The 16255-nt window shown below is 39.7% G+C and overlaps 2 protein-coding genes across 5 annotated transcripts; both read right to left on the bottom strand.

The window, feature by feature from the left end:
• Positions 1–413: 413 nt before the first annotated feature.
• Positions 414–5825, bottom strand: tdh2 (L-threonine dehydrogenase 2). Of its 3 annotated transcripts, none has more exons than XM_042500429.1 (9): positions 5803–5824; positions 4751–4951; positions 4107–4149; positions 3754–3824; positions 3491–3640; positions 3224–3396; positions 3015–3105; positions 2665–2934; positions 414–1357 (listed from the first exon to the last, which is right to left on the bottom strand). In XM_042500429.1, the coding sequence occupies exons 2-9, from the start codon at positions 4935–4937 to the stop codon at positions 1212–1214; spliced, it is 1131 nt and encodes a 376-aa protein (XP_042356363.1). In that variant the 5' UTR covers positions 4938–4951; positions 5803–5824; the 3' UTR covers positions 414–1211. The 3 variants fall into 3 exon arrangements, with proteins under 3 accessions (XP_042356363.1, XP_042356362.1, XP_042356365.1); XM_042500428.1 differs by lacking the exon at positions 5803–5824 and adding an exon at positions 5092–5177; XM_042500431.1 differs by lacking the exon at positions 4751–4951 and having other exon boundaries at positions 5803–5825.
• zgc:154055 (uncharacterized protein LOC556036 homolog) lies at positions 5805–16115 on the bottom strand. Of its 2 annotated transcripts, XM_042500426.1 has the most exons (11): positions 15686–16115; positions 14342–14398; positions 13863–13971; positions 13565–13690; positions 11464–11637; positions 11168–11385; positions 10907–11068; positions 9912–10053; positions 7653–7873; positions 7390–7541; positions 5805–5925 (listed from the first exon to the last, which is right to left on the bottom strand). In XM_042500426.1, the coding sequence occupies exons 1-11, from the start codon at positions 15868–15870 to the stop codon at positions 5807–5809; spliced, it is 1665 nt and encodes a 554-aa protein (XP_042356360.1). In that variant the 5' UTR covers positions 15871–16115; the 3' UTR covers positions 5805–5806. The 2 variants fall into 2 exon arrangements, with proteins under 2 accessions (XP_042356360.1, XP_042356361.1); XM_042500427.1 differs by lacking the exon at positions 14342–14398.
• Positions 16116–16255: the final 140 nt, after the last annotated feature.

Here is a 16255-nt window from a genome sequence, read left to right as displayed (position 1 = left end):
TTTTAAAGGCCAATTTTGACAACTTCATAAACTTCTGTCTAGTTGAATCTATATATGAATCATTTTATTTGCTGATCATGTGTTTGGTAGGTTAGGTCAGAATTTGACAATTATAAATGCACCAATGTCTATGAACTGGTGTCCCACAGGGTTCTATATTGGGCCCAATCCTGTTCAGCATGTACATTCATGACCTACCTTCTTTGTATGGAAAATGCGATATCTTAATGTATGCTGGTGATACAGTTATTTTTACTTGCATTAAAACTGCAGAAGAGGTTGTAGCCAAGCTAACAAATGTCTGGAATTGAATGTTTTGAAAACAGTTTGTATGTTTTTCTCCAAATGCCAAAATGTAGATATGAAATACAATATGTACAATGGAGTTCAACAATATGCAATAATCACTGCTGTTGGGGTAAACAAAAATTTTATTATTCAAGATCTGATTCAAAGTACACTGCATTTTTTTATACATTGCTTTCCAAAGTAATCTACAGTTAATAAGGCCTCATTTGTTATCGGTACTCATTCATAACCAAAATCACACTGCTGGCAAAAAGGCAAAAATAAAGGCTTCCTGATAGATGCCACAGCAAGGGTAGTCGGGTTGTATACAGTGTGCAATATTCACTTAATAGACTATATTATAAAAGACTGCCTTTTAAAACAGCCAGATTACATGGTGAGTCATTACAGTTCAGAGGTGACTGAGCCAGCCATTCCAGATGATCCTGGAGTCAAAGTGTACAACAGATTTGTTACTCTAAATGTGCAACTGGTCCATACTGTATTAAACATTTTCATAGACATTGTAACAGACTGTTGTGCCCATCAATGCGATTAACATGACATTTGGAAATCTCTAAAGCTTTTCTGTTCTGTCTGAGGCAACGTGTGTAAAGTGATGCTTATACCATGATAACAATTAAAAACAGATTTGACAGAATATGATTCCCTGAAAAAGACTGAAATGTGTGTGTCTGAGTGCATGTATGACGTCTCACTGTCCACTGTATATTGAGAGTATCTGACTGAGAATTCCTACTTTACAAACAGTCCCCGGCTCATTGCTGTAATGCTCCAGAGTAACGGAGGATATTGGTTGACAACATGTGAAAGTGAAAAGAGAGGAAATGTGTCGTTGGTAAATGCAGGCTGAAGAAAAGTCAGGGATGGGGCATTGGTCAGTCTTTATTGAGTAGGTTTCGCTAGCTGACTGGTAAACCCTCGTTTGTCCTCTTGTCTCGAATAGAACGCAGCATGTCCGAAACCAGCTCCTCAAGCCCGTAGGCTGGTGCCCAGCCCCAATCTCTCCTGGCATTGGAGTCATCAAACCTCACAGGCCAGCTGTCTGCTGCAAAGTGACAAGCAAGATGACCACATTAATTTCATCCCATCATAGATGGCAACAACTATTCCACGAATAATTTCAAAATAAAACAAGGTAAGTAAAACCGTTTTACAAGAAAATACCATCAGACTTAAAAAAAAACTCACAGATGTAGCCTTTTCTAAAACAATTTGAAAGAGCTGTATGCAACATTCAAAACATTAATATATTAGCAAACCACATTTTGCTATGTGGAGTACTGGCGTCCTGAGCAGAGAATGAAGTCACTACCTCTGTCTATGTTGTAATCATAGACTGTATACAAAGGTGGACCATGTAACAGTTCCCCAAAGGTGAAGTCAAAACATCTTAATTGCCCCCTAGTGGCTGGCTGCAGTATAGGTCATATACCTCACTCCCCTTTATGTTAGCAGGAGACACATGAGTCAAACTGGAAATATCGAAGTAGAAGTCAAATAAATCTGTCCCAAATATTATTTCTGTCATTTTAGGTAGTCTTCATCACACTGATGTATGTTCAGCACTTCCTTTTTGATGATAAGTTTGGTTTTAATTAGTTATTTTATGCTATAAAAAGGGTATTTGACATCATGATTGACAGCTGTGTATGCCAATCCATGTGCATGTGATTAGTGGTGCTGCTCGTGATTGATTTTGTGGTGCTGCTGCAGTGGAGATTGCTACAGTGCAGACTGGCTCCAGATGACATCACCAGCGCAAGATGGCAGTGGCCGTGTCAGGGTTATTTTGGCTTCATTTTGGTACAGTAGGAGGAGGTGGAGATAAATCGTTCATCTTTGTATGCAATTACTGGCTGTAATCTGAGCTTCTCAGTGGGTAATCATGAGCAAATAGGCAGTTTAGAGTCTCTCCATTTAAATACAACAGGCTGAAAAAATGTTTATACATCAGTCTATCCTGTTACTCAACCAAAATCAGTGTGCTGCTAATTAAGATCTGCATCTGAGGATATTATGTTACATATTCCATGGTCATGGTTGTTTGATGTGCTTTTATGGGTATGTGCTGCTTGTGTAATGTATGCCTAATTAGTGTGTGAACGTCTTGTGCAGAGATGTCTGAGGATGCAAAATGAATGTCAGTGTAAACTGACAATCAAGTCTTAGCATATTGTATTGTATCGTATCATAGATGGTCGGCTGATATCAGGAAGGCGTCGTTACGCAAGTGTAGTGTTGGTTGGACCCCATTTTGCCAACCAGTATAATGTTTTAACCAACTGAAACCATTACAAAGATGTATAGTCCCATACAGGTTTTGCATGTAGATATGTATGACTCATGTCGTACCGATGGTCTGACGGACAGAGTCGGGATTGTAGGTGACCTTAAGGTGAGGCAGATGCTTGCGGATTTCTTGGGCCACCTCTTCCGGAGTGAAGCTCATGGCAGCGATGTTGTAGGTACGCAGGGACAGCTGGCACTCTGGTGCCTGCATGAACTCCACGGTGGCACGGTGGCAGTCCGAGATATGCATCATGGGAAGGCGTGTGTCGGGACGCAGGTAGCACTCGTGGTGACCTGTGCTGAGAGCATCGTGGAAGATTTGAACAGCATAGTCTGTGAAGACAGAGGTCCGGATTGCTTAGTCTATTATGTCAAGCTGATTGCACTAAATACATGTGGAAATGAGGCAATACCTGTTGTTCCTCCTCCGGGTGGTGTGTTAACTGATATCACACCTGGGTAACGTAGGCAGCGGAAGTCCAGACCATATTTATGATGGAGATACTAAAGAAAATACAACAAATATTGACTTGTCACAAAATTTTGCAGACTGATATACCAGATTTTAGCTGTGCATGTGTATTTATGTAGTTTTTGTAAGTTAGCTCTAAGATTGACACACCTCCCCCATCAGTTCTCCATGCACTTTGGACACTCCGTAGATAGTTCTAGGTCTTTGGACACAGAGGTCAGGGGCCGGGTCACGGGGAGAAGAGGGACCAAACGCTCCAATGGTGCTGGGGACAAAGAGGCGCAGGCAGTTCTCTAGGGCCAAGTCCAGCACATTATGAAGGCCTAGGTGGACAGCACAACACCCAAAGTGAAATTTAAACATTATAATCCCTAAAAATGGTTTTCATTATATAAATGATGTTTGTATTCAGCAGACCTGTGATGTTGATCTTGCGTGCCAAAGCCACATTAGCCTCGCCCACAGCACTAAGCAGAGCACTATAGTGGACCAGCCAGGTGACACGATAGTTTACAATCAGTTCTCGGAGATGTTTATAGTCCAACACATCAGCGTATACAAATGGACCTGATGCGGAAAAAACAATGTGAAAAGGATGTAACTTTCTGTAAAGTGAGGGTTTGCATTTATGTGTGCAAAACAACAACTTAGAGAGTGGAAAAAAATCTGGTTTTGCATACCACTGCTGAAAACATGAGGTGGAGGCTTCTTAATGTCTGACAGGATTACATTCTCTGTTCCATACTGTTTTCTAGATGAAAATATAGATAATGATTAAATTCAAGTGTAATGCATTTTGACAAGCTTTAATAGAGTGCCCCAGGGAGGAAGTTTTTCTGCACACCAACCCAGAAGCTAACATCGCCCTGGTTCCCTCATCAAAAAGCCTATGGGATTTTTCAATTGGATTATGGAAGAAAATAAGCTCTGTGGTAAACAAATTACTTGGAGGTCCTGAAATGCTAACGCATTTCCAAGTTTAAAGACTAATTACTGGGGTTCTATGTATCTCAGTAAATTCTATAAATCTCACCTTAGCATCTGAGCCAGTCCAACACCTAACTGCCCAAGACCACCTGTGCACAGAAACAAAGTTGAATATTTTATCCGTCCAGAGAAGACGAGACAATGTTTAGAGTTTGGTGTGAAAATTCAACCAATGTTTTCGGTGCGCCACGCTCCAGCTTTTGTTTGCTCAAAAGCTTTATCCTGGGACAAAAAGTGACAGTGGGCTATTATTCTCCCCACAGTCACTCATTAGCTCTTTTATGTCACCAGCACTGTCTGTACGCACTCTATTGTGATGAGTCAAAATGGGTTCCTGCCGCCACTGGTGTACAGTGAAAACAACTCAAAGAAAAAAAACGACAGCACATGTGTCTAGTATTCCATTCATGCCGTTGATGCCACAGTATGAATCCTCTCTTGGGAGACTCTCTTGCATTTGATTTAATTTAAGCATAAGTAAATAACTCTCTCAGCTGCCTCAAAAAGTGCCCTTGAGCAAGGCACTCAACCCCTATTGTAACTGCTCTGTGATCCACGGTACAAAACAGGCTGCGCAGTGAACGTGGTAGAAAACAATGGCAGCTTCACAGGTTCAGTGTTTGTGTAGCTGTGGAAAAGTCCTTCTTTCTTTCCATCTTTTATGAATTCATGACAAAAAAAAAGCATTACCCGTGATGAGGACACGGGGGTTTTGCTGAGGAGGTTGGGGGCTGCATGTCTCCAGGCTGTTCCACCTGCTCATCTGTCTGGGCAAACAGCTGAGGCTGCGACCGGGCAAACTCCGCGCCCTGCTGAGACAACCTCGGCAAAACAGGCCCAGTGCAGACGCAGTGGGCACACAGACCCCCGATTGCATGTCCAGTGGCAGTCCTTAGGAGAGTTAAATTGAACCATAATGATGACACAAAGCTTCTACATCTTGGTAGTTATCATTGGGATATAAACAAGCTGTAAAATAATATTTCCCACACAAATTAAACTTAAAAAGGAAACAGAAAACCATTTTTTACCTGACAAAATCAGAAATCCCAGACAGATGAGTTTTGGTCCAAAACCAGCCGATGCAACTCAGTAAACCCAAAACTATTCCTCTGAACTAAACTACAAAATAAAAGCTGATAAGACGGTTGTCAAGGCATTTAAATGTCAGAATTAAAAGATTACCATCCAACTGGTCACCATTTCAGTTCACCCAGTAACCACTGGATATGTAAGCAGGTGTAGAAAGTCATGCTGGGCTATGTGGTTCTTGTCCACTTCGTGTAATCACCAGGGCTCGTGGCTCTTGACTGTACAGGACTACAGTCTCCAGCTTGCAAAGCTCTGATGGTGCAAACATGCTGACTTGCAGTGCGCAGGGATTTGTATTGTGATGAGTGTTTAGCTGAGCTTAACAGGACTGGGAGGTGTGTCAGTTATACAGCCTTCTTCTATTGATAAAATCTACGAGTGAATATATGTCAGAAAATAATTAAAAATAGGCAAATAAGAAACACATAACACTCCATCAGTTTTTAAAAACTAAAACATGGTGTCAACATATATAGGGCTAAATAGCCTCAAATGACAGACAATTTTGTGTGTTTTTTCCTGTACAAGTTTTATGAAAGAATAAAAAAAATACTGTATATTAAAACATAGTGGGTTGAATTTTGAATTAACATTTCCACAGTCAAAAGGCACTGCATATTTTTAAAATTCCTCCTTAAAACAAGGCTCACATCTTTAAGTACTGACAGGGCATCCGCTCAGTGCCAGCTTCCCCCACTCAATGACCATGTTCCTTATTTCCTCCTGAGCCTCTTCGAGGTGACGAGCCTGTGGGGTCCACCTCAGAAAAAAACCTTAGGATGAGAAATGAGCTTGAGTCAGTGCCAATAAATAAAATGTAGATGTTATTTGCACCCAGGCGTCCCGAGCCAACTATGCTTCATGCACCTAGGTGTATGTTCATGGGCATCCTATAGCAATGTCAAAATATATGTTGATACCAACCAGTCTAGAATAGAATAGAATAGAATAGAATATTCCTTTATTGATCCCCCATTGGGGGAAATTTCAAATGTTCAGCAGCATGAAAAAGAAAAGTGAAATGTAACAAAGAAAATAACAATAACACAATTATACAATAACAAATAACAATAAATAAGTAATAAAATAAGTATGTACATAGAGGAAAAAGGTATGTAGCTATACTGCTAATACCTATATACACAATGTGCATTCAGCAGCTTTATTAACCCAAAAATCTGAAACTAATAAGTCAACTGAGTCTAAAAGTAATAAGCCAATGTTGACTCACACAGGACACAAACTCCAGTCTTCCATGAAAAAGTCCTGCGCTTGACCAACTCACCCAACACATCTTACTTTTTGTCGACTGCGTTGCTCTTTATACTATTTCACCTGACTTTCTGGCAGCGCATTTGTGAGTTTCTTTCTCTGAAATTTATGACTTTAATCTAAAAAAATATCCAAAATCCAATGTGATGCCAACTAGCCATTCACAGCATACATTGGGATCTAGGGCTGTCCCCTGAAAGCTGAAAATTTGAATCACCGGTCCCCTCAGTCGACTGAGATTCTTTAAGTCGAGCAGTGTTTTTAATGTCAATATGCAGTCCACTTCTGGGGAGGTTTCTGTCCACAGAAGAAGCTGCAGAGAGAGCGCTCCATGCTTTCACGCTGCTTTCTGGTACCGGCAGAGAGCTAGTACCAGAGAGCAGCGATAATGTCATTTTCTGCTTAAAAGTGGTGAATTTACAGCTCACAACAACTTAATACAATACCATTTCTGGCTTTTGTTTTATATCTAGACTCAACAAAAAATGCTCACATTTTGCACATTTCCTGTCTGTAGTTAGCGTAGTTAGCATGCATTAGCTCTGAGGGCTAACTTCGCTTGTTTACTGTATTACGTGAAGTCACCATCACCCTGAACATCCTGCCAAACCTCATTCAAACTCTCAAACTTTGTATGGAAAAGGGAATAAATAGTCAAATACTTTTGATTCTGATCTGATTCGACATAATTCTGAGCCAGGTAGAGCCAAAGTGGCATCCATTATAATTTGTCATAAGGATGGGTGTAAATAGCCAAATAGCCGCAGTGTGACTATTCTCATCAAGGTGCAAATAAACACTCAATAAATAAAACTCCTGGAAACATCAAACTTAACAACACTGTAAGCTAATAACACCAAATCATTTAAAAATATGATTATATTAAAGGCTAAAATATTGAATGAGCATCTGCTGATGGTCAAAAAGGTCAAAAAGGAAAAGTGTTTGAATACATAACAGCTAACCTCTCCAAAGCTGCAGGGACTGAGGGTGCACTGAGGGCCAGATAGCCAGCTCAGTGGGCTCGTACAGGGGGTTAGAGTAGTAATCCCTCTCCCTGGAGCTCAGCAGGGCCCAGAACAAACAGTGAGTGTTCTCCTTCACTCCGAGAGCACACCTTAGAGGGAAGAGAGCGACAGGAAGGTCACTAACACCTTAGATGTAAAGATTGTTTTGAGTCAGCCATTGATTTCCCAACACCCCATCAGGCTTAAAAAATATGACCGACCTCTCCTGATAGCTATTACACAGGAAGGTGCCGTAGTCAGAGGCGTAGGCCTCAGTTGCCAGCCTCAGGAGCAGCGCCTCAGAGAAGCCCAGTGCGAGGGGGAACTGACGCCACAGCTGCCACACACAGTCCAGCAGCAGCAGGAAGACAGGGGCCTCCTGCTGGAGACGGGCATGGGAGTACGCTGAGTGGGCACATCGCTGCTGGAACGGGTGTCCTGCCTTATTTATCCAAAAAGAGACAGGCAGTACAATACAGTGCACTGTTGTTGCATAATCATTTTCTGTGTTAATTCGAGTTTATTAAAAAGGTAATTAATAAAGCTCAGCTGAAATATTACTACTTACCTTCTTGATTAATTTGTGCAACATGGCTGGTCGCTGTTCTTCGGTCTTGTCTAGTTAGCTAACTCTAAAGCATGAACAACTACTTTATGATTTTATAATCTGTTTTTAATTAAACATACATTTTAGTATTAATAAAATAATGTTTTTTATTTGGTCAGTTTTCAAAATACTTTCATTGTCCTTGTGTTGACACAGAATTTTTTTTTAGCTAAGAAAGATAAAAAGCACTGAGCACTTGTGGGTTATAAAATGAAATATTAAGTTAAATATTGAGTTCAATTTTTGAAGGGTCCCAAAAATATATAAATATTAAGAGGATGATGACAGAAAAAGTTAAAAATCATAATCTTTGACATGTCTTGTAATGTTATTCTCCTAAAATTTTGAGAAATGCTGCACTGGAGGTAGAATTATTGGAAAAGGGAAACATTTGGAAACAGAGACACCAGGGCTGTTAAATTATGTCTGCAACATGCAGCAGACTGAATATGACTTTTTGAAAGACATTTCCTGTTTGGGGTAGAATGTGGAGCAATATCCTCTTAGCAAGAGGTTTGGCCATAACCACATGTGAGATCTGCCTGATAATTGGTGGACAGCTCTGTAGGAAAACCGCAAATGTTAAAAGTAACAAAGATTCAATATGCTCTCACTATGGACCGTTTCTTTGGACTGTTGGTTTTTTTTGAATGCTTCCTTCATTCTTGATTTTACTGGAAATGACATCTCATGATCAGTAAAACAGATGACAAAGTCATGAAGTAGTATTTCATGTAGCCAAGACTGAAGTACATTGACAAACCAAGGACTACGAGGTAAATGACAAGGTAGTGATAAAATTTCAACTGTGTCCCATATGAGCCGCTTTTAATAAGTTGGAACACTGAAAATGAATATGTAGCAACATTACAGTGTGTATTGTCTTCACAAATTGAACACATTGATAGTGTTCAAGTATTTTAGTTTCCCCTCAGAATTTCACTTATTTGTAAGCACAGAGCTTTGCAAAAATGATCATAGATAGGCCATTCTGTATCTGAAAAATAATAATTCAAAAACTAAATAATTATGTTTTTGGTGATATCACACCATACTATGTTCGTGTGCCTCTAACTATTTGAAGATTTGTTTACTCTATGCAGGGCATAATGTTTTTTGGTTGTCTACCAGCCGTAAATGTGATATCTCAAGGACACCTTGAGGAACGTACTTTAAATTTGGCACAAACGTCTACTTGAATTCAAAGATGAACTGATGAGAATATGGTGGTAAAAAGGTCAAGGTGATATTGCGTCCATCTTATTCTCATAAAAGCAATATCTCAAGAACGCCTTAGGGATTTTTTCTCAAATTTTGCACAAATGTCCAATGTGACTCAAGAATGAACTGATTGAAATTTGGTGTTCAAAAGACAAGGTCACTGTGACCTCATAAACATGTTTTTAGCCATAATTGTGAAAAGAGTTCATACGCAAATTATGGCAACATTTGACAAATATGTCTAATAGGATAAAATTAAGTGATGACATTTTATATCTAAAAGGTTTAAAGGTCAGCTTCACTTTGACATCATAATATTCTGCAAAAACACCTGTCTGGCCTTGATCATTATCATTATGAATGTCTAGATACTTCTGTGTAGTGGGTTAGAAGATACAGTGAAGCATCCATGTTTTAGAATTTGTGGCTTCTTTTCAGCAATAGCCATAATTGAAATATTGTCTACTGTCATGGCTACCTATGAGTCTGGGCAGACATGGATGTAAACTGTTACTGCAACATTACTGGTTTGATGCGTCACACAACTGCTCGGCTGTAATTCTAGTTTTCCTATAACATACAGAATGTCCAAGATTTTTTCCCACAGGTCTTTGCAAATTAGACATTTTAATGTCATTTAACACACGCTCACCTGTACCCACTCCCTCTCCAGCAGAGCCAGGAAGCCCTCCAGTGTGCGGCAGCATGGGTCCATAATGAGCTGAGCCAGAGTGCTGATGAGCAAAGTGGAGTCTGTCCCTTCAGAGCCGTGAACCAGAACTGAATGACCATCCCTGAACAAAAGCAGTAGATACTACAGTACATCTTTGTTCCTCTACAGGTAAAGGGAAATGCATGCACACAATAATTAAAACAATTAGAGAAACTCTTCTATTTTAGCTGCTGACAGGGTTTCAAAAACATATGGAAAATGCAATGGGTAATTTAAAAAGACATGGCACAAAAATTTGCAAAGAAATAGTAAAAAGTTAAGAGAAAATTGCCTGAAAGCAAGCAAAAAAAAAGTAAAAACAAAAAGAAAATGACCTTAAAAAGTGCTGAAAATAACAATGTAGTTATTTTATGATTTTTCTGTAACATAATTTTAAATATAAAAATATTATAGTCATAATTAAAGCTTTCTGGTCTTTTTTTCTATTTTTGAATAGTTTTCTAATAATACTCCCCTTTATTTTAAAGGTATTTTTTAAATTATCACTTTTTACTAATGTCTTGCAATTTGTGATACATTTCTTGCCAGTTGGTCATTGCCTTTTTTCCCCATGTTTTCAAAAGAATTTAAACCATTTTGCTCAGATATCAAAGGGTCAAATAGCATGTGAAAATTATGTGAAAGTAGCACAAAAAACTGATGTCAATTCAGTTTTCGACAGGGTTACCTGAATAAAGGTTGTCTTTATTGGTGCATTATTGATTATAATGTCCGCACATCTGTATACATGTCCACCCAATGTCTGTGTCTTTTTTACTTCCTGTGATACTTAACTTTACTTTCCCCTTAATTTCACAGTAAGAGGTAACAAGTCTTGCAATAGACTGTCGCTATGGACTAGAATATACTTTTGACAAGAAGTGAGTGCACCTCAACTCTTATTCAATCACAGACACTGTGGGTGTAGTTGTTACCTCTCAACACACTCCGCCAGCAGGCCGGCTGTCGACAGAGCAGTTTGGACGTGAGACAGCCACTTTGAATTTTCAAGCTTGCTGAGCCAACGGTCCATATTATGGGACTCGTCACCACAGGCCTCCACCAGTTTAATAAGACTCTCCTGCAGTGCTTTACCCCTGCACACACATATGAAGACAACAAGGTAAAGAGGATTAGTTTGATAGGAGAGATCAGTATCATAAAACAGTGAACACTTCTCACATACACATACACACCTCTCCATCTGCCTGTGCAGCCTCTTCCAGCTGTTATAACTCGATTTGGACTCAAACCCTCCGCCCGTCATCCGGGCCTGCAGCGCCTGCTGACTGGAGCGCGTGTCAATAATGTAACCTTTGTCTGAGCCATCAATCACAGCCTGGAGGAGCTGCTCGTCTTCTTTGCAGCGCTTCCTGTTGGCCCCCGTCAGCGGCTGACTGCTGCGCATGATCACCTGGAAAGTTACATTGGAATTATTTAGCAGCCTGTCTGAATTGAAGGCTTGCAGTGGAGACACATTAGAGCCCCTCACCATGCCGTTCTTCCTGTGGTAGTAGCAGAGGACTGGGAAGCGCCCTCCCTGTCTGAATTTGGCCACCTTCTCCAGAGTGGCATCGGGTATGTTCTTGGGGACGATGACAGCTGGAGGGTAAGAGGGACACACTGAGTAGCCTCTGTTTACAGTGCTCAGTCTCCATCGATCATGCTGCAAACAGAGGAGGGAAAGGAGATGTGGGCTTGTCACAGTAACTAATGATGACAAAATGAATGAAAAAAACAAAAGTGCCCATTATTTTGAGAATTTATGTTTTTTTAATAAACCTGAGTAAACTTTTGTCAGCGAACTACACACAGTACACTCGTGTTCTCTATTTTTAGATCTGTAACAGCTTTATATCAAAGAATACCAAAGTTACGGGAAACAGCTCTAACATGGGTGGGTCCGCCGTCCTCTGCCTATTACACTTGCTTACTAAATTGTTCTCTCTTAAAATCCAAGAGGGCAAATGAAGTTTGTTTACTTTTACTCTTGATTTTCCATTCGTCACTTCATATATTTTACACAAAATTAATAAGTGCAGCACTCTTTAACCTCTACAATCAATATAAAGCTACTGATAGGAGGGCGTTATCTTTAGCTTAGCTTAGCATAAAGACTGGAAGCAGAGGGAAACAGTTAGCCTGGCTCTTTCTGAAATGTGACAAAATCCACTGACCAGCATCTCTAAAGCTCACTATTTAACATGTTGTATCTGGATTGTTTATTGAGCTTCAAAAGTACACTACAGCCAAGAGGAGGTTAACAGGGTTTAGCATAAAGACTAAAAACAGAAGAAAACAGCAAACGGGGCTCTGTCCAAAATGTAACAAAATTGGCTAAAAAAGGCAAAATAATAATCATAATCATCTGCCCACAAGCAAAATAAAATAAAGCTAAATCTCACTAACGAACATATGATAATTGTGTTTGTTTAATCCATATAAAACTGTAAAAATTACAGGTAGTGGTTTTCTGGAGACTCAATAACGTCAAGACTTCAGGAGGACACTGCTGTCAGCCAAGAAATAGTCCGGCAAATAAAATGCCATAAAAATCAAAACCTTTTGGTTCTACATTTTGGCTTTTGTACGGATTGAACAAACGGGATATAATGTAATGTAGACATTTTTTCTAAAACTTTGGACAGAGCCCGGCTAGCAGTTTTCACCTGCTTACTGTCATGATCCTGGATTTTTGTCCATATTCTGTTGTCTTTTTGTCTTTGTTTTAGGGTTTTCTGTTTGTGTTTCTCCTAGTTTCATGTATTCATCATGGTCAGCCTGTGTCCTGTTTTATTTTGTAGGTTATCTCCTGTCATGTCTTGTGTTACTTCCTGCTTTGTCTGTTTCCCACCTGTTTTTTGTCACACCTGTCTTACATCAGCCTCATTAGCCAGCCAATCAGCTTCCTGCAACCTCTACTGCCTCATCAACTTATTCCCTTCACCTGAGCTTCTCCGCCCTTTTTCTCCATCTGCACCTCATCCCCTAACCTTTTGCCTCCAGCATTTGGGTCCATCTGCTCTACATTACATGAAACTTACAATCATTATGCTATGTTAAGATAACTGGCTGTGGCTTCAAATATAACTTTAGTTGAATTTATGGTATTATGGAATTTGGTATCTTCTCATCTAACTCTCCGGAAGACAGTAAAAAAAGCATATTTGACCGAATGTCAAACTATTCCTTTAAAAACACCATTTGACAAATTTAAAGATATGCTACATGTTCTGGGAACATTGTGCCAATAAAACATATGCAACAATGCTGCCCTTGAGGTCTTCCCATCACCATGGCAACATGCTATTCCCAGAGGAAGGTGTCTGTCAATAAAAAACAAATTCATGCTGCGTACATAACATTCTGAAGTTAAGAGAAAACAAATGAAAGCTAAGCAACGGGGATATCCTGAATCCTGACCCCTGCATTCAGTTTCCTTGGCATTTTCCTGTCATGCGGTTGTTGGATCACTATTGGGACGAGCTGCCTGTGTCACTGTGTGTGTGTGTGTGTGTGTTTATGCATGTGTGGTTACATTCCTGTGCAGCAGAAACAAATGTGTAAGATACAAAGATTTATATGTTGCCTACAAGTTCTTTCATTTGGTTGTAGTGCTTTTCAGGGGACGAGAGACCCCACTGGTCCTGCAGGCTGACATCAGCAGGTCTGTAAAAGAAAGGATACATCTCCGACACACGGTCCAGACAGGACAGGGTCTGGAGAAAGTGAGAGAGAGATTGTCATAAGACTTCAAAAGACAATCTTATCAGATAGAGAGCACAGAAAAGGGCAAGGAGGAAACAGTGCTGAATTCAAAGACAGGATGTAAGATCCTATCGTAAGCCAGAAAAAAACTGATTTCTTTCTCCATGTGTGTTTCAGGGATACCTCGATGGAGTGCGCAATGTTGAGACACTGCTCCATGCCTGGGATGTCCAGCTGGAGCACACGCAGGTCTTTACACTTGATGGTAATTGTCCCTGAGGATCCAGACATCCTACACACACATTAACACAAATGTTGCTATGATTCTTGGAAACAATACCACTTGTGTCCACTTCCCCCCTCAACGTCTTGTGTTATGACTCAAGCAGCGCAGACAGTTTGACTCGCAGCAGAAAACGAAGCCTGGCTGTGTGTGGGAGGGTGGCTTTCTCCTGCCTGAAAAATGGATGTGTAACCCCTGAAATATATTTAGTTGTTTCAGGAAGCTAAGAGAAAGCTGTTAGTAGCAAGCGACACAAAAAATGGCATGTGTGGCGGGTGATGAGAAAAAAGAGTTGCTGTAATGTAGTTAGCAAATTTCCTCCTGCAGCACTGCAGGCAATAAGAGCAGCGGACACATGGCAACACAGATAATGTCCAACCTTTGACTGCGGCCTGTGTTAGAGAAGAGGCCGGAGTAGGCCAAAAGGTTTTCCACACTGGTTAAAAAGATTTGAGGAATAATGGAATTAGACATTAATTAGGCATTCACTGACAGTTTTGGTGTTGATTAGTGAGATTATTTGTTGGGACTATAATCCTGAGAATAAAAAGAAATGTATAAACCCTTATCAATAAAGGCAGAAGTCACCAGAGGCCCCATCCCATAATACAATATTATCTCTATGCTTAAGTCGCAATACCATATTATTGTGATTTGCTGAGTACTGAAATAACATATTGCGATGAATTGCTTTTTTTTCTTGCCATTTTCAATTGCATTTTGCCAAAAGCAAAACTTTGCAAACATTTATGTTATCAGATAAGATAGAAGAAGTAAATAAAAGTAGATAGAAGTACTCAGGCTGTTCATCTCACTTTTATCATATTTATTGCGACAAAATGTATCTATTGGACTGAAAAAGCAGTTGATTTTATTATGATTATGTAGGCTACTAAAATTTTAAATTGTATTTGAATTTATAATCATTTTTTAACAACATTTTTTTTTAATTGATACTTGACTTCCGTTCATTGATGTGCACACAAAAATGTGCAATACTATGCTGTATATATCAGTGGTGGATAAAAGCCATACTTGAGTAAAAGTACAAATTTCTTACCAGAAAATTACTTACTTACTTTTAAGTAATTAAAATATTACTTGAGTAAAAGTCATACAGTATCTAATATTTACCGTATGTAACCATCAAAAGAAATGTTATGATATAAAGTATTAAAAGTAAAAGTACAATTAAATGCTGGTGATGAAAAAGCAAGTGGTTTATTTTCTTCATAACACGTACACCACGTTAGAAATGGAGCTTATATTACAAAAAACAAGGTCTTTTTTTTTTTTTTAACAAATTAAACAAAATCCATCTTTTCCTTTCCTCCCATCCCTTTATTTATCTGTCTGTCCCTCTCTCTGTTCTTCCTTTCCTTCCCTATTTTGTAGTAAGTTATTAAAATGCTTAGAGGAAATGTGTTGAAGTAAATGTATATGTCTTATTTGAGAAATCTAGTGAAGTTAGAGTTAAAGTTGACAGAAATATAAAAACTTTTATAATTATTACTTCCTTACATTACACTGCTTATATATAGGCATAGATAGATAGATTATCAGATTACACACTTATTAGACACTAATTACTGTTCGTGTTAAATTCATTCGGTTTTTTTTAGAAGCAAATGGGGGGCAAATAACTGTATACGTATGTTTTATAAATTCATTTATGATTCAACTCCAGACTTGTTGATAAGATGTATATTGCTGCATTGATCACCTTTTCTCAATAGCATCGATGTTCCTGAGGAGCAGTAAAACCTGCCGGCAGCTGCCCTCCTCTCTGTCCGAGAACAGCAGGTGGTGTCCGGTGATGCACAGGGTGCCTCTGCTCGGCGGGTGCAGCGGCTGTCGAAGCACAACATCCTCCACATTAGCGGTCTTGATGTGCTCAGAAAACTCCATCAGAAAACTCTCCGCTGCTGCTGCTGAACTTCTCACTGCTCAAGTGGCCAAATGACTTCCTCGCCTCCGCTGTGAGAAAACGGGAGCTCCGTCCTCTCCTCTGTCCGGGTAGCACAGCAGTTGTGCTCTGTTTGTTTAATGATAAGGAGCCTATAAATAGATTGTTTTTGTGTGATCATAGCCAGGCCTTAATGTTGCTACAAGCTCCCTCACACAGGTGGCTGGGCCTGAGCGCGAGGCTGTAATGGAAATGTGCTGCTTGAGGCGACAAAAGACGGAAGTGCACGTTTCCTGAGAAAAAGCAGCGCTGAGATGTGTGACATATTGCTGGTAAAAGTTTTTGCACGTTGTGGGCGAGAGAGAGAGAGGCTGCAGTGATCTGATT

Source organism: Plectropomus leopardus, chromosome 14 (assembly GCF_008729295.1).
Source record: "Plectropomus leopardus isolate mb chromosome 14, YSFRI_Pleo_2.0, whole genome shotgun sequence".
NCBI classification, from domain to species: domain Eukaryota; kingdom Metazoa; phylum Chordata; class Actinopteri; order Perciformes; family Serranidae; genus Plectropomus; species Plectropomus leopardus.
The sequence above is the reverse complement of the archived record's forward strand: the minus strand, read 5'-3'. Positions and strand labels throughout refer to the sequence as shown.